The following is a 27258-nucleotide window of genomic DNA, read 5'->3' on the forward strand; positions in this document are numbered from 1 at the left end:
AGAAGTGGGATCCAAGTCCTCACATGTCTTTAGGATACTAAAGTTGGCAGATATACAGTATTTTCCGAAATGTATCATCTCTCCTTTGTTGTTTTTAATTATCAAACTTTCCAAAAGTACATTTTTCAAAACTCCTAGTTGGGGCCTTTACATGTCCCCTTTCAGCTGCCTTGGGATAAACGGGAACTGACAAAAATGCATATTCTTGAGAATGTGTGTACTTTTACTTGGTATAATCTACTAACTTTAAAGACCCGAGTTTTATAAGCTTTCCTTAGGGTAGGTATTTCAGTGTTCTAAAAACAGTGTTATGGGCTGTTAAATTAAGCACATGCTCTACATTGACATTTTAGTTCCTGGAAGTTACTGTGTGCCAAAGTTGCCAGTTTAGTATCTGTAACCCTGGAACACGTGCTTTATGCCTTTTTCTTGGGGTGTTTGGAAGGTAACTGAAAATACATCAAACAATTATGACACAGACTTGAACACGAAAAAAATAGATCATGCTGGAGAGGAAACTGGCATCTGAACTTTTTATAGAAGTTTGGGTGGGATCCAATGAAACAAGGTGAATAAAACGAACGTGTTTATGATCTTGTAATGACTTATAAGCTTATCACCATTTCTGGGACTGTATCTGATACTTAGCATTTGACATCAGCTAGAGCATGCAAGGATTCCATACAATTCTAATAACTGCAGTGAATGGCCCTAAAAATAGAAACTTTGGGGCCAGAATCATGTTTTTTTTTTTTTAATGTTTATTCATTTTTGAGAGAGACAGCGAGAGAGCACACAAGAGGGGTAGGAACAGAGAGAAGGGGAGAGAAAAAGAATCTCAAGCAGGCTCCACAGCTGTCAGCGCACAGCCTGCTGCAGGGCTGGAACCCATGAACCGTGAGATCATGACCTGAGGTGAAGGCCAGATTTGGACGCTTAACCGACTGAGCCACCCGGGCACCCCTCAGAATCATGTTTTATCTACTGAAGGAATCTGGGAAGAAAATAGGTGCCTAATAATGAGTGGCATGAATTTAATTATCATCTGTTTTGAGAGTACCACACAGTTTGCAGTCCTATCAATCGAGAAAGGAAATTAACCAAAGAGTTAAGAATTACCTACAGAGAATATATGATGCAGTTAATTATTTATTTAAGTTTATTTATTTTTTTTGAGAGAGACAGAGGGAGTGCAAGTTGCGGGGGGACAGAAAGAGAGAGAGGGAGAGAAAGAGCATCCCAAGCAATCTCTGTGGTTAGTGTGCAGAGCCCAGCAGGGCTCGAACTCACGAAACCGTGAGATCAAGAGCTGAGCAGAAATCACGAGTCAGCCGCTTAACTGACTGAGCCACCCAGGCACCCCCACAGTTAATAATTTTAAATAGGCATGGTTAGACTTGTGCACAGACATACAGCTGACCCTTTCTGGGGGTGTGACTATCCACACCTGCACTTTTCACTCCTGTTACAACTTTACCTGAACGTGGACTCCAGCTTCAGGCACTCCATCACTAAAGCCAAAACAGACCTTCTCACTGGGTGTACACAAATATTTTTCTAAGTGTAACACTGAGCAAGGAATCCAACAGTTGGGAGATGGGGGCCGAAGAGACTGGGGTGCCTCATTAAAAGAAGCTATGTTATAGAATCACAATATATCAAGACGTCCTAGGAGAAGGTCACACGAGCCCACGGTGGAAGTGTTCAAGGGCAGAGATGGCTAATTTACATCTAGCCCAGGAAGTAGACTAGAATCTAAAATCCATAAAATTCTACATCAAATGATGATTGCACCTGCATCTGTGAAACATCTTTACACACAGGTCTTCAGGTAAAACTACCCAACTACTACATATTAGAGTTCTTAATCTCAAAAGTATCCACACTCCAAATAACACGAAGATTTTTCAGAAGTAGCTGGTCACCACAACTACCTTGTCAAATCACTCATCAGAGACTCATTTCAATACATGCAATTAACATTTTTAAAAATCCCAAAGTAACCAAATCATTTCTCTGAAAGAAACGATACAAGGCAGCAACTCTGGGCCTTTTGGGAGATGGCTGGAGAAACTAAGATTTATAGTCACCAAACCAGTTTTTCTGAAACCCTTTTCAAAAGTGTAGCATTTCCTCTTAACTTTTGAAACCTGGATCTCTCACTATAAATAAAATAGCAGCCATAAAACATCTTAAAAGAGCTTTGAAAAAATTTTAAAACCGCTTAAAAGAAGCAGGCAGGATATAAAAGGAATCGATACAATTTTGTATATTCAAAATAAGGCATTTTATTTCTCCAAGTGAACTGCTTAAGATCATAAAGGAAATTACAGCTGAGACTAGAACTTGTGGTCCCTGACACTCAGTGTCAGCAACCTGCTCAGAAGCCTACGAAAAAAGCTTTTTACTCTGCCTCAACAGTAACAAGTTAAAATAAAAGTCACAAAGAATTTCCACAGACCCATATGCCCCAGGTAAGTCAGTGTGACCTATGAGTCAGAACTGTGTGATCTCCAGCACACTTTGCATGTGGCCTTGACCTGACAATGTGGTCTTCCCTCCCACTGACACCCTTGGGATAATTCTGATGCCCACCCTACATAAGAATGTCAGGGACCTGGGCTACTGAGTGGCTCAATTGGTTAAGTGACCAACTCTTGGTATTGGCTCAGGTCCTGATCTCACAGTTCATGAGTTCGAGCCCCACATCTCTTAGCACAGAGCCTGCTTGGGATTCTCTCTCTCCCTCTCTCTCTGCCCCTTTCCTCCTCTCTAACAAAATAAATAAATAAACTTAAAAAAAAAAAAAAAAAAGAAAGAATGGCAGGGACCTAAGTATCATTACAATGTGATATATTCTAACCTCTAATTTATCTTCTTAGAGAAGAAGTAGGATTGCTAAAGTAGGCCAGGAAAATTGTTGGAGAATGTGTCCTTTCTTCAATGTCAAAAGTTGTAATAATGAGCAGCAGAAATCAACAAAGAGCTTTAGTTATAAAAATATAAGACCACGGAAGGGAAGGTAGACACCAAGGATGGGGTCAAAGAGTCAGAAAGGGATACTTTTCACATGAAAGACTGAAACCTGCAACTTTAAGCTCTTCTTACTTTGTCTGTGATCTTGTCTTATGATTATGAAGACTTAATGGGTCAGTATTTAAAATCAAAATAAATACCCACGTTCTGGGGGTGCCTGGGTGGGTCAGCAGGTTAAGCATCCAACCCTTGGTTTCGGTTCAGGTCATGATCTCATGGTTCAGGGGAGCGAGCCCCACATCAGGCTCCATGCTGGCAGTTCGGAGCCTGTTTAGGATTCTCTCTCTCTCCCTCTCTCTCTGCCCCTCTCCCACTTGCACTGCCTCTCTCTCAAAATAAATAAATAAAATTTAAAAATATATATACATGGGGGCACCTGGGTGGCTCAGCTGGTTAAGCGTCCGACTTTGGCTAAGGTCATGATCTCATGGTTTGTGGGTTCAAGCCCCACGTTGGGCTCTGTGCTGACAGCTCTGAACCTGGAGCCTCACTTGTTGGGATGAGCACTGGGTGTATTATGGAAACCAATCTGTCAATAAATTATATTAAAAAAAAAAACAACCTGGAGCCTACTTCAGATTCTATATCTTCCTCTCTCTGCCCCTCCCCCACTCATGCTCTGTCTCTCCCTGCCTCTCAAAAATAAATAAAAAACATCAAGAAAATTAAAAAAAAAAATTTAAAAATACCCATGTTCTGTAATTACCTGGAAGAAATTCCAATCAGATCCTTCACAAATTCCAAGTTTATCCTAACTAAAAACAACTATATGGTATGAAAGCTACATATAAGAGCCCTTGAAGAAACCACCCAAATATATCTTCTTCCATTTAATTCTTTCATGCACCATACTGATTTTCTACTAAACATTAGGTTTTTAATATAACTGATCTAATCATATGTTTATTGAAATATATGAGAAATTTGGGAACCAGTGATTTTTGTACCTTCATCATCATCCTAGTCATTAAGATAATGGCTTAGAAAACTTTGATCACTAGACTCTTGAAATAATATCAGAAAAGGGGTGTAGGGTTGTGTGTGGCCTTCAGGAAATGCGGTAAGATGCCAATTCTATATAATATCAATAATTTTCCAAGATTATACATGGCATTAGAAATCTGCCACCAAATCAGAATTTATAGGGTAGATTTCTAGAAATGAGCTTTATCTCCAATACTATTCTCCAATACTATTATGCCCTATATACACAAAACAACTTCAGGGAAATGTCTGGGTATATGACAGAAAATATCAAAACGCACCTGAAATTTTCAGAATGGTATAAAACACCTCCGGCCCTAATTTCTGGGCTGATGACAGGTATCTGATACAACTGATACCTCTTTTTATAGACAGGGTGTGGCCAAGTGATTAAGTACCTGGTTTTGGGGTCAGAGAGACTGGAGTTAGAATCTTGGCCTGCATACTTTCTAGATACTCAAAGAAAGGAGAGTTACTTAGTTTCTCTAAACCTGAACTGAAAGCCTACACAAGATAATGAGTATTAAATTATACTAAATACCCATAGCACAGTATCTGGCATAAAGTAGTTGTCAAACACTAGCTGTGATAATGATGATGATTCTGTTACTGCTGCCACATTTGGATATATGTATCATAGGTACTCTGCCTTGATCTAGTTGTTTTTGGTTTTTTTTTGTTTTTGTTTTTGTCCAAAAATAGTAATACTCAAATAGAAGAACTGAGTCTCAGGCTATAATAAAGATTTAGTATTACTAAACAAAGCTGGCATCTGGAAAGATAATGATCAGATCCCAGACAGTCCTCTTTAAAATCCCTAACCAAGAAATTAGCTTATGCATCACACTGGGTTTTCTCTTCCCTAATAACATATGCCACATTATAAAGAGGCCACAAAAAATGAACTACTGTAAAGAGAAGAAACATCTTCAGCCAATGAGGGTTGAGTTGGAGAGTGGAGTTAAAACTCTTGCTTGACTCAAAGAGTTCTTTTTTTAAAAATCTTTATTTCTTTTTGAGAGACAGTATGAGGGGCAGAGAGAGATGGGGATAGAGAGCCCCATGTGGGGCTCGAACTCACAAACAAGGAGACCATGAGATCATGACCTGATCTGAAGTTGGATGCTTAACCAACTGAGCCACCCAGGTGCCCCTTGACTCAGAGAGTTCTTAGACTAGAACCGGTCAAGGTATGAAACAAAACAATCTGTGGCTATCCAATACAGGAAAAACTTGATCAAAGGGACTCCAGGGTGAGTTAGTGATTTCTGAAGAGAGTATTTAGTTTATAAAAAAGCAAAAAGTAAAGATATTAAGGCCCAGTGAGGCCTTGTTATGGCATCTCAACCAAAATAAAATATTTTTTCTAAACTTAAGAAATCAAAAGAGAAAAAAAAATGCTTCATCTGTATCTCCATATAGTGTATCAAAATCAATTGAAAAGTAGGAAATTAAAGATGATTACGTATACAGCCACTTATTCTCAGGGCTGCAAACAAAAACTACCACTATAGAGGTATTATATTTAGCAGGAAATGCAGATGAGAAATCTCTGTGTAATTATGTGAAAATAGTACATAGATTTGTAATAGTGTAAATATCCACAATAGCAACCAAATAAGATTTCTATCATGTATAAAAGTTTAGAGGAAAAGAGACATTATGAGTCCTATTGGGGATCCTTATACTAACTGACACAATAAAATACATTTACAAAGGCAAGGTGAATTGAGACATTAAAACACATTTAGGTCACTTTCATACTGGTCCAGAAAATGAAATAAAGACTTTTATTTTTATTAGTTAACATAATTGAGTAATTAGTTGACTCTCAACTTAATGTTAACTGGTTAGATGCCATCAGCACTGTCCCAGAACTCGAGCAGAAGAGGATACAGGAAATTACTTACGCGTGGAAAATTTTTATTGGATTGGAGTATCAAAGGCTATTGTCTTTAAGAAATCCTGAAACTCTATAGGTTTTAAGAAAGTCAGGATTAACTTCTTTTTAAACCACAAACCCAATCCAGAGTAAAAATCAACAAACAAGTACAACATTTCTAAAGAGGGAATAAATTATCTATTGTCTTCTATCATTTCTTAGGCAACTAATTCCCACTGAAACGTTGAATGCAAAGATAACTACATATTTACAACGTACTTTGTAGGTCTTTACAAAAGCATAAAAAGCTACAATGAACCTAAGATACGTTCCTAGGATACTACATGATTTTGAAATGATGTTTAATATTCTCATTCCTGTGGTCACTCATGACCCAATACTGCCCGGAAGTTTTCGAGACTGGGTGGACTATAGATCAGAACTACTCACATGGTCCCAATTCAAAGCACACCCTTTCAGAGCTGTGTAATATAAGTTCCGGAAGCCCCCAGGCAGGCTGCAGTTGAAGCACTTTATCGAGTGCTTTACAGGCAATCACATGTGAGGTCATAGCATCTGGGCATGTGGCTTCATGCTCTTGACACTACTATAGGCACTGAAATACATCTCCGGAGATTTGTCGGGAATATCCCTGGAAGTCAAGAACTAAAGAGAGTGTCAAGAAATCCTTTAGAGAAAAAATATTGCCAAAGAGAAAGGCAAGCTCTGGTTGGTTCTCTTTTATTCTGTGGTGGGCAGAAAATAACTTGCTCAGATACTGAGGATACCTTCAAGTAATTCGGGAGCTCTGAAGAATGTGAACAATACATGTGACTGACACTATGATTTGAATATTACACAAGTACCTCTCCGAGAGTGTGGTTTTATTTTACTGCTTCCATATTTTCAAGCCAGATAAAAACAAGATGCTAGGCCCATTTACAGCTGAGACAACATCACTCTGACTTAATTTTTTAAGCCCATCTAGTAAGCACGTCTAGGAGGTAGCACGGGTAATTAAGTGGTGCTGGTGAGGAAATTAAAAAGGAAATTGAAATGAACAGCTTTGAGAAAGCCTTTTTATGCACACAAAAGTAGCTTTTGAAAACCCACAATATGAAATATTCACCAACTTTCCAATTTTTTGATCCAGTTGAATATCTTACTACAGGAATTGGTAGATTTTCTTTGGGTGGCACAATTCTCATGATCCCCCATGCCAATGGGTGTTTGATGCAAAGAGCAAAAAGTAAAATACAAACAAGCATTATTTATTTAGATATGAAGTTGGCGATTGTGGAGTAAGAGTTTGGGCAACTCTTAGAAGAAAAGGAGTCTCATTATTTTATGGTTCAGCACCTCTTGTATTCTTTGCCATTTCTAAGTACATGGAGAAGAGGACAGAGCCTTTAGAATGTGCCGATTTCATTTCTGACGTCTCCCCTTTGTAGTCAAAGAGGGACCCTGTAGATCTGACCAGCATACATGAAAAGAAAAAAAAAAGATGGAAAAAAATCACATTTTTAAAGCATAAATCACTGATTTAGAGTCTTTAACCTGTGGCACATGAGCGCTCAGGTTCCCGTTTAAGTTGAAGAAATAAAAATAAAATGTTGTAATAAAGAAATAATAGAAGGGTGGTAGCCTTTTGATTAGAGATGACATGGGGGTTTAATGACTTTCTCAGGACAGTCAGTTGCCTTCATTAAATTTTACACCATTTACGAACTGAGTGCCTCTTTATGCAAAACACACTTTGCAGGTAAAGAACACGGAAAAAAATTAAATGGCCTTGTCTTAGTTCTTTTGCTTCCTTTAGCTATGGTGATAGGCAAGTCACTGAAACTCTCCCAGGCCAAGCCTCCTCTCCAGAAAATGGGGATAGACCTGAGAAATTCTGGGACAATCAAGTGAAAGATTATGCAAAAACGTACCAACACACAGAAATGTAACGGCAAACGTAAGGTACCACTTTGCAGATGTAATTTGGATTGTGAATGACGTTCTTTAAAAATTAATAGACAGACGGGCGCCTGGGTGGAGCAGTCGGTTAAGCGTCCGACTTCAGCCAGGTCATGATCTCGCGGTCCGTGAGTTCGAGCCCCGCGTCGGGCTCTGGGCTGATGGCTCAGAGCCTGGAGCCTGTTTCCGATTCTGTGTCTCCCTCTCTCTCTGCCCCTCCCCCGTTCATGCTCTGTCTCTCTCTGTCCCAAAAATAAATAAATGTTGAAAAAAATTTTTTAAAAAAAAAAATTAATAGAGCATGTTAGAGCTGGAAAAGGCCCAGGAGCCGCCCAACATCCTCATCACACAGAGATGTGAGGTAAGTCTGTGAGAGCTCAAATAGATGATAATGTTATCAGCAACTAACATCGAATAGATAGTTATTACATGCCAGGCATACACGATCACCTCATGCATTCCACCAAACTGCCTTACGAGGTAAGGATTTGGGCTCCAGGTAAGTTAAGACTGGAACCTTGCTCAGGCTCCTTCCTCCTTTCTGGGTTCTGAACCTGTAACTTTGGGACCTCACCAAAGCTGCCCCATACTGCGCTCTCAAGGAGCTAATTGCAAGAGCCACGTTCAGCTTCTAGGAGGCTGAGCTCACCCCGTTCTGGCCGTCAGGTAGATAATGAAAACTTGAAAGTGCAAAAAAAGGAGAGTGGGACAGCATGGGACTTAGCACCAAGGGTTGGTACACAAGAATCTGAGAATTTGGGCCTCATGCTTCTCCTAGATTTTTATCCCCTTTTCCTGAGGCTTCTTTGCTTATAAATCCTGTCTCTGTTTGTATGTTTGTGTGAAAGGACAAGGACCAGGGGAAAAGAGAGAAGCCAGTATCTTAAGCAATTATTCTCAGATTTTAGAAATCATATTGTACTGTATCCTGAAATAAGAATTTACAGAAAGTGATACAGACTTAAAGTTATGGAACCAAAACTAATAAGAGAGCCAGTGATCATATTATTATTATATTATTCCCATTTGGCCTACCACCTAGAGCTTCCAATACATTATCTAATTTAATTTTCACAGTGTTTCTATGTAGGTATGTCAATTCTCATTTTGTAAATGAGGAAATTAGGCTTAGAGAAATTAATAAGTCACCCAAGGTCACACCATGTGTGGGAGGCAGGATTCAGACTAAGGTCTAATCTCACGTTCTAATGAACAAAGTGACAAACTTTTGAATTCTGAGTTCTAATTTCTCCATAAAGCACAGGGACATTTCCCTTAAACTTGGAGGCACTGGCAGGATCTCCAGTCATAACCTTGTACCCGCTTTCTTGTACCTTTGACTGCTCAATTCTAATGAACGCATCACAGATTTGGTGACTGACACCTTGACAAATTCAACAATTTTGGGTGCCGATATGCCCAATGAGGGAGTAAACCTGAAGTCAGCGCTAACAACATCTACTACGTTGCTATGTATTATTAGCTATTAACCAAACGGCAACAACGATTTATTCAACCAATGTATTTATCACAAAGTATGTACACAGCACTTTGCCAGTAGGAGGGCGATACTGAGAGCTGATCTAAGGAGCTAGCAGTAGGTAAGTGACCCTCTGTAACGTAATCAAGGCTGATTTCTCAACCCTTGTTTTCCTCACCTTGCTCGGAAGGTACTATAAAAACTCAGCAAATATTATCAGGTGGCCTGAGTCAAAAGAAGCCAGTAAGTTTAAGCAAATAAAACGTGCATGCAAATGAAAAAGTTAGAACATCACAGTTTCGGAGATTGCTATCTCCAGAGTGATGTTGTATGGGGCAAGAAGATGTTCGTGAACTCAGAGCTTTCACTATTCACCTACAAAGCAGCAGGTTTCAAGGGGTCCCTGACAACATTCCACAGGAAGCTTCCCTGATATTTCTGTCTTAAATGTCCAACATATGGAGCAATACGGCAATGTGTAAGAATACCCAAAGTCTGACACGTTACTTTTCCAGTGTATTTTTATTTCAGCCAGGGTTCAATTTTTTTTTCCCTTTTTTTGCCAGCTGAAAGCAACCCATGCTGTATCCTGGCAGAAAAATAAGCAACTAGAATTCCATTTAGAGTAAGAAACATGGAGAAAAAAAATGCTATTAAGTGGCTGATAACTATGTGGGGACACATAGCTCATGTGCGTAGAAGCATCAGGACCTGGGCGGATAAAGAACAGTAAACCTGTACTTCTACCCTCAGGTTTGTAAGTTGACTAATGATATTAAAGATCATCGGCTCTCCAAATATGTCCATGTTCCCATCTATAAAATAAAGAGGACATCCTTTAGAGATGCTGCAATTTTCGGAGCTAATTGCTATAACAAGTTCAAAATCTCATAGAAAAACTCCTTTACAAACTAGACAAAAATCATGCTTTTTCACACCATACTGCAAAAACAGTGTTAGTGATATTACTAACTTCTTCTTGATCGTTTCAAAGGTGGAGAGCCAAGGTGTGCCTCACCTAATTCTCTCTCCTGTAGCCCCCAAAGGGGATGACACACTCACGTGGGTAACCTTGCCACAATGCTCAGGAGTAGAACGTAGTAATGCAAAAGGCTTTCCTCTCATTTGATGACCAAAAAGGACTGAAATTCTAGATCTCCAGAATGCCCCTGCCCATGAATGTCTAACAGCGTCCTCCAACAATAAGGATGAGTTATGGAAAACTCTCTTGCCGGTAGATGTAACACCTGCCTAGTGGCAACCAGTTCTAAGAGTTTGCTAAACTAGAAATCCCAGAACGGGAAGAGGCAGGCAGGTAGGCGTTTTGCAGCTCTGATTCCCAGAAATTTCCCAATGGACAGTGTATTCAGTCCATAGCTCACCATCTGAAGCAAGGAGGGCCCAAGCCATCCACTCCCAAATGAGGAAAGATGGCTTTCTCTCCTCCTCTCCTCCCCCCTCCATGGATTTACCATCCAGCCTCCAACTCAGTGGCCACTTTAAAAAAGAAAAAAAAAGTTTACTCTTGAGGAAGCAAAGTATGCCATATGCTAATTATCAAGCTAAGTATTAATACAGTTCATAACAGGATTCTGTTGGGATCCCCATTTATAAATTTTTGAGGGTGTAACCAAAAGCGCTTGTGTTGAATCACTCAAAAGATATTTACTGGCACATTGTTTGACTAATACAATGCAGGGTGACTACAAAGACAGCTGGGTTAACAGAACATTCTGTACAGGGAGAGCTGAACCCCATGATACTTCTGACCATAGAGGAAATTGCCTTTTATATGACTGGAAATTGATCCTGAGCCCATGTTGATCTACCTCTTAAATACAAGATCTAGGAAGACTCCCTAGGATATTACGCCCTATGTGAAAGTACTTCAATGGAAGAAGGAGTTGAGGACTGTTTTCCACTGTGTGTTCCAAGTAAGATTGGTCTCCAGAGATGGTGCACAGAAGGGTTTCAGTGGGTAAGTGAGGCTGAGCAGCTCTGTGTTCTACGCCTTGTGGACTTAAAATGCACATTAGCAAATCAGAGAATCTGAAAATTCCTATACTAGAGGAAACCCTGCTCTACTCCAGCTTTCAATCTATTTAACCACAAAGTCCTTTTTTTTTTTTAAGTAATGTCTATTTAAATATCATCGGAGTTGTTTCTCCAAATATTGAAGAAGATAGAGGCAATCCTGTTAATATTTATGGCAATGCTATCAAAATTTACAAAAATATGTCCTTGTATACATTTTCAGAATAACGTTACATATAGGAAACCTTGTGAATAACAATAATTTAAGTGCTTAAATTACTTTTAGAGAGAAGGTCAAACTTTTTTTTTTTTTAAAGCTATTTGAAATTTGCTTCTTCATTCAAAGATTATCCACTCTTTCAAACAGACAGTATTTCAGGCAAGTATATGGGTCTGCTATTTTGACCGTGGAAGACATAGGAGAATTCGTCATTGGCATTCAAAAGGAAGGCGATTATGTCACTACCCCCATTCAAAAATCTTCAATGGGTCCCTATTACCTACCAGATCAAGCACAAACTCCCCAGCAGGCTATTCAATGTCCTTCACAATATGGACCCAATCCTCCTTTCAAATAATAATAATAATAATAATAATAATAATAATAACAATTATTGAAGGCCTCCTATGTTATCATAGCACAATGGGGCAGCGGGGGCTGAAAGGGCAGATGCCTAAGACACGGAAACTGTCCTCAGCAATCTTACAGTCAAAGAGGGTAAGAAATAAGTCACACAACCAATTACTATTACACAGACAAAACCTGCTTGTCAGAAGAGAGACTCAGAAAAATGTGCAATGGGACTGCAGAAGAAAGAAATTACTTCCAACCAGATGAAACTGGGGCTGGTAGGAGGCTTAGGGCAAGTAACTCCTCTTCCAGCTTTATACCCTTAACTTCTACTTCCTAGATACGAATGCAGGATTTCATTTTTAGGTTCTTCATTACAACGGCAATAGTACAGGGTGAGTTCTCAGCTTTTACTTAATTATTTGTTTATTATCGGAGAAAAAAATAGCTACTTTAAAAGCATCCTCTAATTAAAAAATATTTATAGTGTTTTCTTTACTATGAACCAAGCATAAAATTACTGTCATTTTATATAAATCATATCATCTCATCTCTACCCCACCAAAATCTGTTAGATATTATTTATTATTCCCATTTCACAGATAACAAAGTGTAAAATTAGAGACTCACCCATGACTGGTGACAGATCTGAGGATTTAAAGGCAGGCAGGCAATGCCAAAGGCCACATCTTTAACCACGGTGCTGTCCTGCCTGTAAGTACCTTGTGCCCCCCCCAAAGAATCATTATTCACCCAACATGCATCACATATTTCTTCAACAACTTTACATGTGCAAATGCAATATTCTTCCTCCTTTTCTCCACTGGCTGATCGATGTCCATGCTTTGAAACTCACACCAGGGAAAAAGAAAACTATCTAGATTATGGAGCCTCCACCACAGGAGAGAACCGCATATTACTTTGCACTTCACCCTACATGTCATTTCCCCATCTATCCTCTCCCCTCCGTCTCCACTGCCACCGTCTTACTTCAGCCCTTGTCTGTCTTCCCAACTAAGAACCCTTATTCCACATGTAGTCTTGTTTCCCTCAAAGGTATTTTCTTCATTCTAAAAGAGCTTTTTGGAAAACATAAATCTAACCAGCAACTCTTTTTTTCTTCAATCAATGGGTTCCCTACATCCCAGAGCTAGGCTACCCTGGGACATGTATTAAATATTCAGAGTCCCAGGGCCTCCCACGGAGATTCTAAATTCTGTGCATCTGAGGGGTGCCTGGGAATCTGTATTTCCAGGCCCCTTCGGAGCTACTTATCACCAGGAAAGTTTGGTAAACAGTGCTCCACAGGATTAAGTATAAGCTTCTTAGCGTGGTAAACAAGGATCTTCACTCACAGCCCCCACTGGCCTCTCCAGCCACCTCTTCACCATGCATTCTCTCACACAAACAGCAATGTCAGTCTGGCTGTTGCTCGAAAATACCATGTTGCTTCACACTTCAGGGATTTTCAACTGGCTACTCCATCTGTTCCCCATAACCTCCCTATCTTGTTCACCTGAAACACCCACTGAAGGCCATCAAAACCTTTTAAAACCTCCCCCAATCCTATGAAGCCTTCCACACGGATTTCCAACAGAATTAATTACTCCCTCATCTGAAATAACTTAATACCTTACAACTTACATGTTATATGCCAGATTAGTAGCACACATATATATCTGTTTACGTTTCTGAGTTACTAACAAGCATAAAGAGAAGAGGGACTGCATCTTACTTGCTTTCTATCTACAGCATCTAGGACAGTGCCTGGCACTAATTATATGGTCAATAAATGCTGAAAGAAGGGGATCTTTGGGGGGGGGGGTGTCCCACCATTAGTTACCAACCTAGACTTTTAAAAATTCAATGTTCATTTAGTCCCAACAACCACCCTGTGAGTTCGTTATTACTCCCATTTTACAGGTGACGAAACTAACATTGAGAAAGACTGCTGCTTAGAAGCAGCAGGGCAGAGATGAGTCTTCAAAACTACCTGCTTCCAGAGCTTACATTCTCTCTACAACATGTGCTGTCTCCACGTCAACGAGCCTTGCTCCATCCGTGCCCCCAAACTGAGTATCTTCCTTGCATGAGAGTTATTTGTATACTTGATGTGGTGTCTCCTGGGAGATGGTCAATTATTGAAGGCAGGGAGCCTTATAATTTTCATATTTTTACATCCACAGTGCCTTGCTCACTGAAGAGCTTTGGCTAGTGAATTTCAGCAGCATACATTTATTTAGAACAGGTCTTGAGAGAGGGAGAGCTTCCTGCCCCCAGACAGGTGTGTGTACCTACACGTAGCCCCAGTGCAAGCACTCTGTCATAAAAGGACACCAACGAGGTAGATTTGACAGGCTTTCAATAATCTATGATTTATCAACTTTTCTTCATCATTCCCATTTAGTACATAGAAATTTTGGAGGTTTTATTTTAGCGGATGGCATTTGTTATAAATGTTAGTTGGAAGAAGAAATATGAAATTTTACACTCCTAGTCTACTTTTGTAAAATCTTCAAACTTAAAAAAAAAATGAACGCTTGGTTCTGAGGCAAGAGTAACATCTCTAACTGGTAGCGAGGGTTAGGGTTTTGGTTAAGTAAATATTCTGACTAAAAGATAATCAGCTACATCTTCTCTAAATTATCAGTCGAAACATCATTTAAGACCCAGTAAAGTATACGTAACACTAAAATTCTCCTGAAAATTATTTGCACTTTTTGGAATGATTTGGCATATGTTTCAGGAGAGGGTACAGTCTCAGCCATTGTATTGATTATCATTTATTGTTCTACTTGTGAAGTTCAGAAGTTCCAACAGAGTGCTTCTAGGTGATTAGATAATGGAAAAGTTGCTCTGTGTACAAAATACACCTCATTCTTCGCTGAGGGAACAGTCATCTGATATTAATATACCACGTTAGGTGTCCTATGCCTAAATTGTAACATTCTACCACCCTCGGAAAATAAAGTCTAAAGGCTAGTTATTTTCTTGATGAGCTGAGAAGAATATAAGCTCTCCTGGTAAACAAAAGCAGGAAAAAAAAAAAAACTATTATCTCACTACATATTATGGCTAGCCTGTAAAATCAAAGACGTAAAAATACTCATGGTACACCCCGATTACAAACAATCAAACAAACAAAACTTTGCAGCCTCTCTCTCTGTTTAAAGATAAAATGCACAAGTGAAAAATAAGACCTATGAATGTAAACATTAGATTCCTGGAGCTTGAAGCTAGCATTACATAATGTATAAAATTGTCAGTTCACTATGTTGTACACCTGCAACTAATGTAACATTGTATGTCAACAATACTTCAATAAAAAAATAATATAAAATGAATGATCATCTAATTCAGTCCTATTTTACAGATGAGCAAAAGTCCAAAAACATTAAGAGACTCATCCAAGGCCACAGAGCTAATTACTGTTAGCCTAGGACAGGGGGACAGGGGAATAAAGGAACTAACAATCACGGTTTCCAGCCAATGTTATATGCTTAACACATGGAATCCCACTTAATATAATCTCCAGAACGACCTTGAAGCTCAATAGTTTTCCACCCACTTTGCAGATGGAGAAACTGAATCTAGCAGATATTAAGTAAAACTGGAACCTGAGCCCATGTCTCTCTGCCTCCTAAGTCTGTGCCCTTTTTAGTATAACACTGACCTTACAGTACAGGCTTCTTGACTCACAATCCAAGATTCTAGACAGAACATCAGGCAGATGAAAAAACGCTCACTACAAGGTTTTGCTTGCATCATCCAAAATAATTATACTTGCTCAAAAGCAAACTATGAACAAACTGGACGACATATGTAGAAAATCAACAAAAGCATGTGAGGCCTAAAATTCAAGAATTACTTCCAGACTCTTTACCTGTGTGTGAAGACCAATGACTTCCCCCAAGGTCAATCTCATCCTAAACAAGGAGTACAAGCAAAATGGACCCTGAGTTAATCATGGGAAACTATTGACCACATTAAGCAATTTCCCTTATTAGGTTTGCCATTACATTAAAAGATACATCTACATACTTACTTTTGTAAAGATAAATAACATAATGAAAGGAAACCCCATCTCCAAATTCTGACTCTAAGTGCATAATTTAAGACAGCATTAAGAACAAATAAGACAAGACCTATTTTAGGTACTATCTTAAAATACTACTTAGAATAAGAATCGAAAATTTAAGAGCCTACCTATAACCAAAAGAATTCTAAGTTTGAGTTCAGGGTACATGGACTTATTTAAGGCAGTGTTGTATACAACAAAGTTACAGTAACAAGAAACAATTTCTATTATCTCTTAAGGATTTAATAGCATTTGATCAAATGTATCAATATATTCAAAATAGCTCATTTATGTTCAGGTGTACATCACAGAGTCAATAAGAACAAGGTTTCAATTAACCTGTCCATCTTAAAACAAAACAAAACACAACAAAACAAAACCGGGGCGCCTGGGTGGCTCAATCGGTTGGGCGTCCGACCTCGGCTCAGGTCATGATCTCGCAGTATGTGAGTTCGAGCCCCGTGTCAGGCTCTGTGCTGACAGCTCAAAGCCTGGAGCCTGCTTCGGATTCTGTGTCTCCCTCTCTCTCTGCCCCTCCCCTGCTTGTGCTCTGTCTCTCTCTGTCTCACAAATGAATAAATGTAAAAAAAAAAAAATTAAAAACAAAACAAAATCTGAGGATTTGTTTACTGATTCAAAAGTGGACCTAATATTGCTAGACAGTTGAATAAATGATAATCCCCGCAGTGGAAACGCGGACAGAGAGACCAGGAACCAGATAATTATAACACAAAATGTGAAAAATGCTATGATAGAAGTAGAAAGTGCCATTGGGGTGCAGAGAAGGGAACACAGGCCTATCCCTGGGCAAATCAGGAAGGCTTCATGGAGAAGTTGATATGAGAATTGGATTTTCATCAGTAAGAATCCCCCAGGCAGAAGACAGACAGGGACACACTTTCTCTACATTTCCCTCCATCATTTCCCTCTTCAAGACCTGGCTTCTCAGCCCGCTGAGGGATCTTAATGCTGTATAGCAAGAGCTACTAAAATGGCTCACTTTCATTTTAATGAGGAACTAGATTTCAGTGAAGTCTCATAGTTGTTTTCTTGTTTGTCATTAGAAAGGGAGTGAATAGTTCAAAACTACTGAGGGATAAATTTGGTAGATGAAAATGGTTTATATTATTGTCTGCTGTGACATCAAAATATTTTTAAAGGCCAAATTAAAAACAAATGTCAACATAGGAAGATGAATTCTCCCACTAATCCTGCCTCCCCCTTCTCCCCGCCCCTAAAAAAACAATAAGAATTTCAAGAAACTCTCTGAAGGTAGAAACAAGGAAGAAAGAAGAAGGGGGGGGGGGGGTGGGAAATAACATGGCATCATTATAGACTATTCTTCTGAAGCAAAGTAAAGACAATGAAGGGAAAAATAGAACACATGTATTACAACATATAGCACCATAAGGCTGTGTTTGATGCTCTGGAGGGCTTCAACAAGTACTGTTCAGCCAAAAATCAATTGAAAAATCAGCATGATAACAGAGCATGAGTTGCCCTATAATAGCCTTAAGACCCCCAAGGCTATCCAAGTCCCTTTCATCTGCCATACTGCACTGACTCTAGGGGAACTCCACTTCCCCTCCCTGAGCACGATGCCTGACTGTACTTCTAACCCAGTGTTTTACCCTCCCTTAGAAAAAGGAGCTGACAGGGGCGCCTGGGTGGCGCAGTCGGTTAAGCGTCCGACTTCAGCCAGGTCATGATCACGCGGTCCGTGAGTTCGAGCCCCGCGTCAGGCTCTGGGCTGATGGCTCGGACCCTGGAGCCTGTTTCTGGTTCTGTGTCTCCCTCTCTCTCTGCCCCTCCCCCATTCATGCTCTGTCTCTCTCTGTCCCAAAAATAAATCAACGTTGATTAAAAAAAAAAGAGGAGCTGACAAGGACCAATGGTGTTTTAAAGTGGTTTTTAAGAATTTTTTTTTTCTTTTTGCCTTATTCTTTATTTTTTCTTGATATTTGCACTCAAATTCAACCTCTAATATTAGTCGCAGGACTATCTCCACAATATTAAATGGTCAGGCATAATCTCTGAATAACCTCATAATAATAGTGTTCTCTAAATGCCTTAGCTAACAGACATCAAACTGGCCCTTAATAAAATCAATAATATGCAAATGTGGCATGTAAGCAATTCACAGCATTGTTATAAATATACATATACAGTTGATTCCAAGATTTCATCTCAATATTTCTTCAATCACTTCCTCACAATGTCTGGTTTGTTCAATTTATATTTCTATTTGGCATTTGGTGCAAACCCCCAAAGATAAGATACATCTGTCCCTTAGTCACAGATCTTGGCATTTTTACCTTAACTCAATCGTGAAATGATTGGTTGAATATTACCTTGCTGATTAGCAGGATTTCCTCACAATAAAACATTTTATTTCCAAACTTTTGAACGTGACATGAGATGTACCAACTCAGCAGTGACATATCAAAGCTTAAGGAGGACATATAAACACCCTGATCTGTGTGAGGGAAGGAAAAGCTAATTGGAAGTCAGCTTCCCTGTGATTATCAGCTTGTTTATGGGGAGGGAGGACTCCTCTGAATGGCCCTGTAAATTCATCCCTGATTATGGCATTAAAACCAGAGTTCATTTCCACAAGCTCCCCCAAATCCCCCACCCAATCCATTTTGTTTAGTTACAAAGGGTTGTGCACTACTTTCAGAGAATGACAGTTTTTCATGCTGATTTTCTCCAGTTTCAAGAAAAATTAATCAGTTGCACAAGCCAGTTGTCAGATTTCACTTCCCTCATGGCAGAAAGCACACATAGTCATTGTCTGCTATAAGAATAAATTTTAGTAATTTTTTCCCCATGTCAATATGAATATTAGACTGACCCAATTAATATGAAATGCTTCTTTGCTGCTGGAACAGACAGTGCTACAGAAAGAGCCATTTGCACAACCTGTTCATGATTATGGGCCATAAGGACACAAAGATGGCACACACATTTGTGGACCATCTGAATTCTTACACGGAAAGGGGAGGGGGAGGGGGGGAGCGGCATGACGTTAGCGTGACTGTCGTGGGTCATGTTTTTTAATCCGTAGTATCGGACATGTAACACAGCAACAAGAGCTGATCATTTTGTTTAATCACCTTCTGGATCTTTGCCAGATGGTCTCTATTGAGAGCGCTGCAAACAGAGAGAGATGAACTGCATCTAACACGCCACCAGAGCTTTCCCGTAAATGTCTGAGAACTGATTCCAACAAGAATTTAGTCTCAGAGCAGAAAGGGATACATTTAAAAACTATGTGCATTAACTATACTTTTCCCCATAGAATCCTCACTTGGCATGAATAATTTACCCACTCTTATGCTAATGGGATCATGAAAGTATCCCTGTGTCTTTAGTGCAGCTATTCTCAGCTTTCAGTAATTACCCCACCCAGTGAAAATAACATGGCTTCTGCATTGAACGGCAGACTAGTACCTGACAATTAGAAAGATCATGGCTGACAGTGGAAGGGTCCAAAACTGGACAGAGAAACCCTTGTGGCCCAAGGAAGAGTGTAGACATAAAGTCTACAAGGCTGGCCATGGGGGAGGCATGCGGGGGGGGGGGGGGGGGGGGGATGGGGAGGAAGGGTGAGAAGAAACATTTTCCATTGTCAAGCTTTGCGTTCTCTGACTTATTATCAAGATTTTACTTAAATAAAAATGTTTCTCTTTATATCACTAAGTGTAAAAGGCATTCGTGACAAGTTTTGAAGAAAAAAATAAACAATATCCAAGAAGAAGAACTAGAGTTATCTTTAAAGCACATCTGCATTAAGTATTTATTTGATCAGAATTGTTTAAAATCTAAATAGTGACAAATCCTCTGCATTTTGCTTTTCGGAGGGAAAAAGGATTGCCAAAAAAAAGGAGAAGAAGAAGGGGAAGAAGAAGAAGAAAGAAAGAAAGAGAGAAAGAAAGAAAGAAAACTCATTTTCGACCTCTGTCCACAAAACTCCATGTTAGGTAGTTCACTGTGTAAAAATTATCAGGCTAAAACATCTGGGAAAGAAAGCTATGAAACAGCAGGGAACGTGGCTGGTTTATTGTTTATCTTTTGTTTATGAGGCAGTATTCAAGTTTAATTACTACTCTAAATTAAACTCTAACTGGCATCAGGAGACATCCCTTTACATGACTAAGTTAAAAAAAATCTAGAAATCCCAACTCTGGGTTTTTCAAGTAAGTTGATACATATAGGAAGAAATTACTCAAAATTAACAGCAATTATAGAAAGCTTTTAAGCATTTATGGGCACTATTACATGCTCCTAGAGCATTTATTTATTAGAAGAATTTAATTTCATTTCTATGGGGGGGGAACAGAATAAAAATGCAACATAAATGTTCCATATACAATAGTTTTTTCTGTGGGAATGTTCAATTATCAATTATATTCTCAGAGAATTTTTGATACAATTAGGAAGACAGGAAGGAAAAGAAATGTCATATATGTAGCATAACAGTGAGTGACCAGTTTTGGATGAACTTAGCTCTAGGAAAAATAAAAGTTAAAAGCAACTAGAAAAAGATTATGCCAGATGGCATCTGTCATATTGTATTTAGGGTTATTTTAAAGAAATTGCCGCCACTATGAAAACATTCCATTGACGGAGTTTTCCTAGACTGAATAAGAAATCCCAGTAGAACATATTCAGGATCCACTGTAGGTTGGTTTGAGGTTTTGCTCCCTCCTTTAAATGTATAACTGGAATATTTGGGTGGGGAAGAAATCTATTTCATAAGTGTAGTACGCATTACAAACTCAAAAGTGTAATTAATACTATTTTAGAAGCTTGCTTACCTATAAACACATCCAATATAAAGGGGGTATTTTTTAGGTTTCGACACCATGATTGGTAAAGAACTGCATAATAAATAAACAAATACCTAGCTATGAAATAATAGTCTTATTGCCTGGATCATAGTTGGAGACATCAATGGGAAGGGTTTGATAGGTGGCAGGTAGAGTCGAGGGGAATTATGCTGGCTTGCACAGCCCTGTGTCCTCAAAGATTAAAGAAATATAGATGCTAGTATGCTAATGTATTTAGGTTAAACTGGGTCTGGCAACAGTATGGTTAACGTGCGTGTGGTGTGCAGTGTGAGCTCAGCAGTTACTGGGCCAACTGCCTCGGTATTTCTGGGAATCCTGCCTATTCACAGTGCAGGGATTGTTCAATTGCTGCAAAATGTACAAAATGAATTTTACAAAAATGAATTGTAAGGAAGGCCCCATTACAACGATTTTACAGCAAAGATGTCAACATCAATTTTTCTTTCATGCATAGCTAATGATTAAAACAGCATATTCCATTTGCCTAAGACAATTTATTTCATATTGGCACATCAAAATATTGAAATACAAAGTTATCTTTACTCTACCCTTTTTATTCATTGCTGCTGAACCCATACCATTGTTCAAACCAGGAAAAATAAAACAAACTTGGCACGAAATACTTAAAACAAAGGCTCATCAATATTCTCCAATTTGTCAACATCTCAATTACAGCACTGGAAAAAATGTAAATTTCATGTGCTCTAAACACTGAGGGGTCTATTCTCTTGCCAATTCACATGCGTAACTCCCATCAGCGTTAATGGGAGTTACACAAACCCATCAATAATAATAATACTTTGTACATATATTGTGCCTTTCATCTAAGGCTCTCAAAGTGCTCTATGAACAAGGAGGCTGCTTCCTAGTCTTTACTCTGGCAAAATACACAATGAAATACAAAGCAGCTTTTGACTCAGCAGGTACAGAATTAGGGACCCCAAGCCTTATTATCAAGCCCCATTTTACTGATGGGAAGCCAGACACAAAGAGGGCCAGTTACTTCCGCAGAGTCCCCAGTCTGTACCCTAATGCTATCCCTGAAAAACCAGATTTCTTTCTTCATTCTAATGTGACTAACAAGACAAACTCCCTCCCTTTGGCTGCTTTTAGCAAAAGAAATCAGAGTGAATGAAAATCTGGTTCATATTTATATAGTTTACTGCTAGGCATGTGCTGTTTGAAAGATACAGTAAAGTCGGGTTTTATATTTTACCAAGTTTGTTTCTTACAATATTTTTAAAATTTGATTTTTTTCCCCCATTTGGTTTGTGGCACAAACACTAGAGAGTAAAAGATGACCTTTCACCTGTGTAACTGTAGCTCTTTCACTATCAAGTCATAAAATGAGGTATTTTTAGGTTCCAAAGCAAAGATGTGTATGAATCATTTTAGTAAAAATATTCACGAAAAATATAAAGCAACATAAATGCATGTATTGTTTTATAGCATATGGCTATTAAAGTTTAATTTAAAATGTGTATGAAAACATTGTATTTAGTACAATTCATCCCTATTTTTCCTGTTTATCATAATTTGTTTTGAAACTGAGTCGTTTTACAGTTTTCCATATGCCTGTTGTGCTAATAAATTCTGAATAAGCAAGAAAACTCTTTTCTAACCTACAAACTTGGTTTCCAATGAAACATTATAATATATTTAATGCTAAGAACATAAATTTCTCTTCTAGCTTTTCCATTATACATCAACCCTAAGATTTAACCTGGGATAAGCATATGTGATTTCAGTCAATATCTCTGTTGACTTTGCCCTGAAGCAGATAATTAATCTTTCCCACAGAAAGCTACTATGGACAATTCAGTGGGCCAAATTTCACAGCACCTTAAATACATGTTTGAAAGACTCATATGGGCATGAGTATGACAAAATACATCCAACCCTGGCCTTCAACATGCGGTCTGCCGTAACAAACAGTGTACCCTTAAACATGTGTTTGGGAACCACTGATGTGGTAAGCCAGGTAGGAAATTCTCCATGTCAAAGCGTTCCCTGTGTTATAGGAATCATAAGTTGTTTTGTCCCTCACACTTTAATACAGTAAAATGACTGACTTCCTAGTTCTCGTACACATAAGCTACCATGTCCATTCTTTAATCCCACAGAGATATGATAAAAGGAACAAAATCCTACAGGGATCAAATCCTTCAGCATGGGATAAGTGGGTGCAGCTACCCACAACATAGAGGTTTGTGTGCATCGCTTTTACTCAGTGTGTCAGTCTCAGAACTCTTCTCTTTTCTGACCAAAAACAACAACAAAACAAACTAACCGAAATGATAAAACTCCATGCCTTGCTTGCTGCTGCAACTGTTCCCAGCTCCAAACCCCAGGGTCTTCTCTCTCCCCCTCCCCTTCTCTCTGGTCCTTTCCTGCTATCTCCCTTGCCATAACTCAACCAACCCAACAGAACCAGTCAGTTTTAAATTTCAGTTGGGACCTTCGTGACCTGTTAATGAATCTACAGAGAGGAGAAAAACTCACAGTGTTGAGTTATGCCTGGTGTTGCTAGCTGACTTGGAGTCAGAAATGCTTGAAGCGTTAACGTAATTGCAAGAATGTGAAAAATGAAGCGCTGGGCTCCTGAGCAAAGTGAAAGGTCAAAGCGAGCCTCACACACAACAAGTCTTTGGAAGATAGCCTCATTAGACCATTAAGTCTGCTTCTCTTTCCCCCCTCTTCTGCACAATGTTTAGGGCGTTTTGTTTTTATTAATAGATACATTTCACCCTTTGTGTGATAGCAGTTTGGGGTGGTGGGGAAAGGTGGGAGTCATTCAAAGCTTTCCAGCTTTAACCCTGCCGAGAAGTCCATCACCAGGATATGGAACCACAATTAAGGCATCGCACTGCAGATCCACAGAATTTATGTTCGTGCCATCTCCAAAATGCCTTCCGGTTTGGTTTTCTTAGGTGCAATCTAACTGGTCTCATAAAGACAGTATATAAGCCTAAATAAATACAATTCGCAAGTTCTTCCACAATTTACCACCTCGTAGTGTTCGTTTCTGTATCAGTTTCAAACTTGTTAAACCTAGATTCTAATTTGGACCTAGTCACAGTTAATGGCATCCTAGGAGAAACGATGTTTCTACACTCTTCTAGAATACTAGTCATCCAAAATCTGTGGCCAGAAACCTGGAGGAGTGAAGGCACTCACCCTACATCAACCACCTTCTTTTAAATGGCATATAAGACTACAGCTCAAGCTGTTAAACTGTCCTCCACCTGGAAGACTGTCTAATGCTTAATATTGTGGCCATAAACACAGTCATAATAGAGATGAAATAGACCTAGGAGATCAGACACTATCTAACGTAAAATATTAAAAAGTAAAATCTATACACTTTCCTGGCCCACATTCAATAACGCATCTTCCTTTCAATTATCATTTTTGCTACAGAAGACTCATCCCTACCAATGTATAATTGCTCTCTGTGCAGTAGGTGAGTTTTCCATGGTAAAATTTATTCTAGAGTACACTAGGCTTCCTTGTCATCTGCAGTTGATGCCCTCCTCGTCCTGCGATTATTCTAATCTTTAGGATTTCTGACAAAAGTCACCATGTCAGCTGAATGAAAATGGGGACAAATAGGCTAAGAATTTCAAAATCCATCTTCCCAAGATAAACTTCCATATAGAAGCCACACCGTTCTCTGAGAGCTCATGAGCACAGATTTGGGCATTTTATGTACTTTAGAGGCATCACTGCTTGATTACAGAGAACTCCTAATGGTGATATGACAAACAAAATAACCTGGTCATTCTATTTACTCAGTAACAAAATAAGCCAGGTCATTCTATTTACTCACACACCGAAGTTAAAGTGTAGATAACCAAATCCGCAAAAGAATTGGCAGAACTACTCAATTGTTTTTGTAATGTCTACTTAAAGATGAGACAGTTAACTTTGATTTTTTTTTTTAAAGTAATGTAAGTTGAGAGGAAATACTAATATAGCAGCTCTCTAACCTGCCACTCTCCTACTTACAGGGAGGTAGTAGTGATATCATAAAATACTGAAGCTAGTTCGGTTATGTCTACTTTGCACAAGGGAAATGCTTGACCTTTTACCTTGCTCACTGCTGTTGTCTCCACTCTGGGAAGCGTGGCCCCCACTGGAGGGCCCCGGGGTGCCTGCTGAGTGGGTGGACGTTGCATCGTCGTGATCTCGCCAAGATGCAGGATTCTGATGTCAGGATGCCAAGAAATGTTCCCACAGTTACCATTTCAGCCATAAATGAGGAACCAATAGGAAAGGTGCAGAGAAAGACAAAAATGTGTACATATTAGTATTTGTGGACCTAGGCATATACAGACCCCACACTATAGTATGTTGTCTTTTCAGCGATGGGTACCAAAAAGAAGAAAAGATGCTCTAGCATGTTGATGAGGTGATGGTTACATCTGTGTCTACATGTGTTTAAACTAATGGAAACAGACACATAAAAGGGGTGCGTTTTATGATACACGAATTATACCTCAATAAAGTTAATTTTTAAAGTTAGAAAAAAAAGCTTTTTAAAAATTTAGAAGTCATTTTTACTCTTGCTGCCTTAATTGGGACACACTCTTCCAAGAAAGAGGCCCAATATTCTTGGATACTAAATTCCAGAACATCTACAAAACTCACGACTCCCTTAAAAACAAAAATAAAAACAAAAACAAAAAACCCCCACAGATCCAAGAACATATGGGGCAGCTCTTTGCATCTTTCAGATGCATTGCCCTACACCAACCTGAATGAACTCTGAACATTATCAACTGATTACACAACCAACAGATACAGTGATACTAATGAACAGAATGAAACAACTATGAACTGCTAGCCGAGTGATAAACTGGACAGAACTTTCACGTGAGCTCCATGGAAGCTTAAAATTCACAGGGCAGTGCTTTTTTCCTGGAAGCATGACTTGTTTCAAAGGACATGCAAGGCACACTGAGAAATTATAGCTCATGCTACTTTGCCGAGTGTATTCTTCTCCTGTTCCTCCTCCCCTTTCCTGATCATTCCCAATCCCCTGCTGTTGCTTAAAGGAAAACAGGAATTCTAATGTACAGGAAGGACTTTATCAGCACCACATGAAGGCAGGCAAGAGATGGAATTTCCTCTGGCAGAAACGGAGAGGAGGAACAGCACATGAAACAGACCAGCCTTAAGGCCAGACTGTACACTTGTCACCTGCATGTGATGACTTCAACTAAGACCAAAGATCTCCTGGAAAGCAAATTCTTATGGGGAGGAGGGGGGGGCAGGGAGATTCTTTGGGGGCAAAATAAAACAAAACATCAATCTCTCAAAGTGCACGATTTCTTCTTACAAGAATTGGTAAATAAGGATTCAGACAGACCGACATGCCTATAGGCAACAAGCAAACATCTTGACCATCTGAAAACAATCTTGCCATGTTGTCATTATATATAGTTTATCCAGAAGAAAAGAAATTAGTCTATCACTTTCTTCTACATCAACTCTGTAATGTGTATACAGAATATAAAGTTGTATTAAAATAAAATCAAGAAGCCATGGGGAGACAAAATGGGGACTATTCTTATTTGGAACAACAACAAAAAACCATTCTCTTCTCCTCTACAGGTCTGCTATAAACTGAGTGCAAATTAATAGTTGGCATCTGTGAAAGATGACGAAATGACCCAAAGCTCTGTAGATCAGTAATATCTGTCTCAAAACAAGGCTACTGGCAATGCCATCAGGCAAGCAACTGATTCCAAGTGGAAACCCCAAGCAGAAATTTTGTGATTATAAATACAGCACAGGTTTAGATCTCTGAAGATATGTTTTAGAAAGTAGATTAGGGAACAAAGTTGAGTAGAAAGAAATGAAAATCAAGGTTCTGTGCTGCCTGTACTAAGACAAAGTCATGCCTGTGACTTCTCTTTTTATCAGAGTTAGAAACCACTCCAACAGTTTCCAGCTAAAGGCAAAGAGAAAACAGGGGCTCTTCAAGCTTTGCAGCCTCTTCGAGTCAGCTGTTTGCTGGATGGTAATCAGATAAAGAGCTAGAAGAATTGCACGGGGGGTTGAGGGGGGGTTAGGAAACAATGGCGTGGCATTGGTTTAGTCCTACAACCACACTGGTGAGAGCCTTCTTTCAGAAATAACTGTAACACATTCACCTAGGCTAAACTTTTCAGTGTATACAGCAAGTGATGTTAATTTTATGCACTGCAGTCTTTTTATTAAGCAGGCTGCTAGAAAAACTCCTCACCCCTCATGAAAATTGCAATAATTAGCCACTAACATCTCAACTATGTTTTAAGGTAAATGTCATCCGACAACGATTATATCATCATTCAAACGAAGCTGGAGCAAGTTGTTCTGTCTGGGCACTAGAGT

The 27258-nt window shown here is 39.1% G+C and overlaps 1 protein-coding gene across 8 annotated transcripts in view; it reads right to left on the reverse strand.

The window, feature by feature from the left end:
* The window catches only part of MEIS2 (Meis homeobox 2), a 209469-nt gene that overhangs the window by 168315 nt on the left and 13896 nt on the right, over window positions 1–27258 (reverse strand). For all 8 annotated transcript variants that reach the window (XM_086710315.1, XM_086710313.1, XM_086710314.1 and 5 more), the window contains one exon: window positions 24972–25086. In XM_086710315.1, the coding sequence (XP_086566441.1) occupies window positions 24972–25086 (115 nt within the window). The remainder of the gene's footprint in view (window positions 1–24971; window positions 25087–27258) is intronic.

The sequence above is a fragment of the Puma concolor genome, chromosome B3 (genome assembly GCF_028749965.1).
Source record: "Puma concolor isolate L17-30 chromosome B3, mPumCon1.1.hap2, whole genome shotgun sequence".
Taxonomy (NCBI): Eukaryota; Metazoa; Chordata; class Mammalia; order Carnivora; family Felidae; genus Puma; species Puma concolor.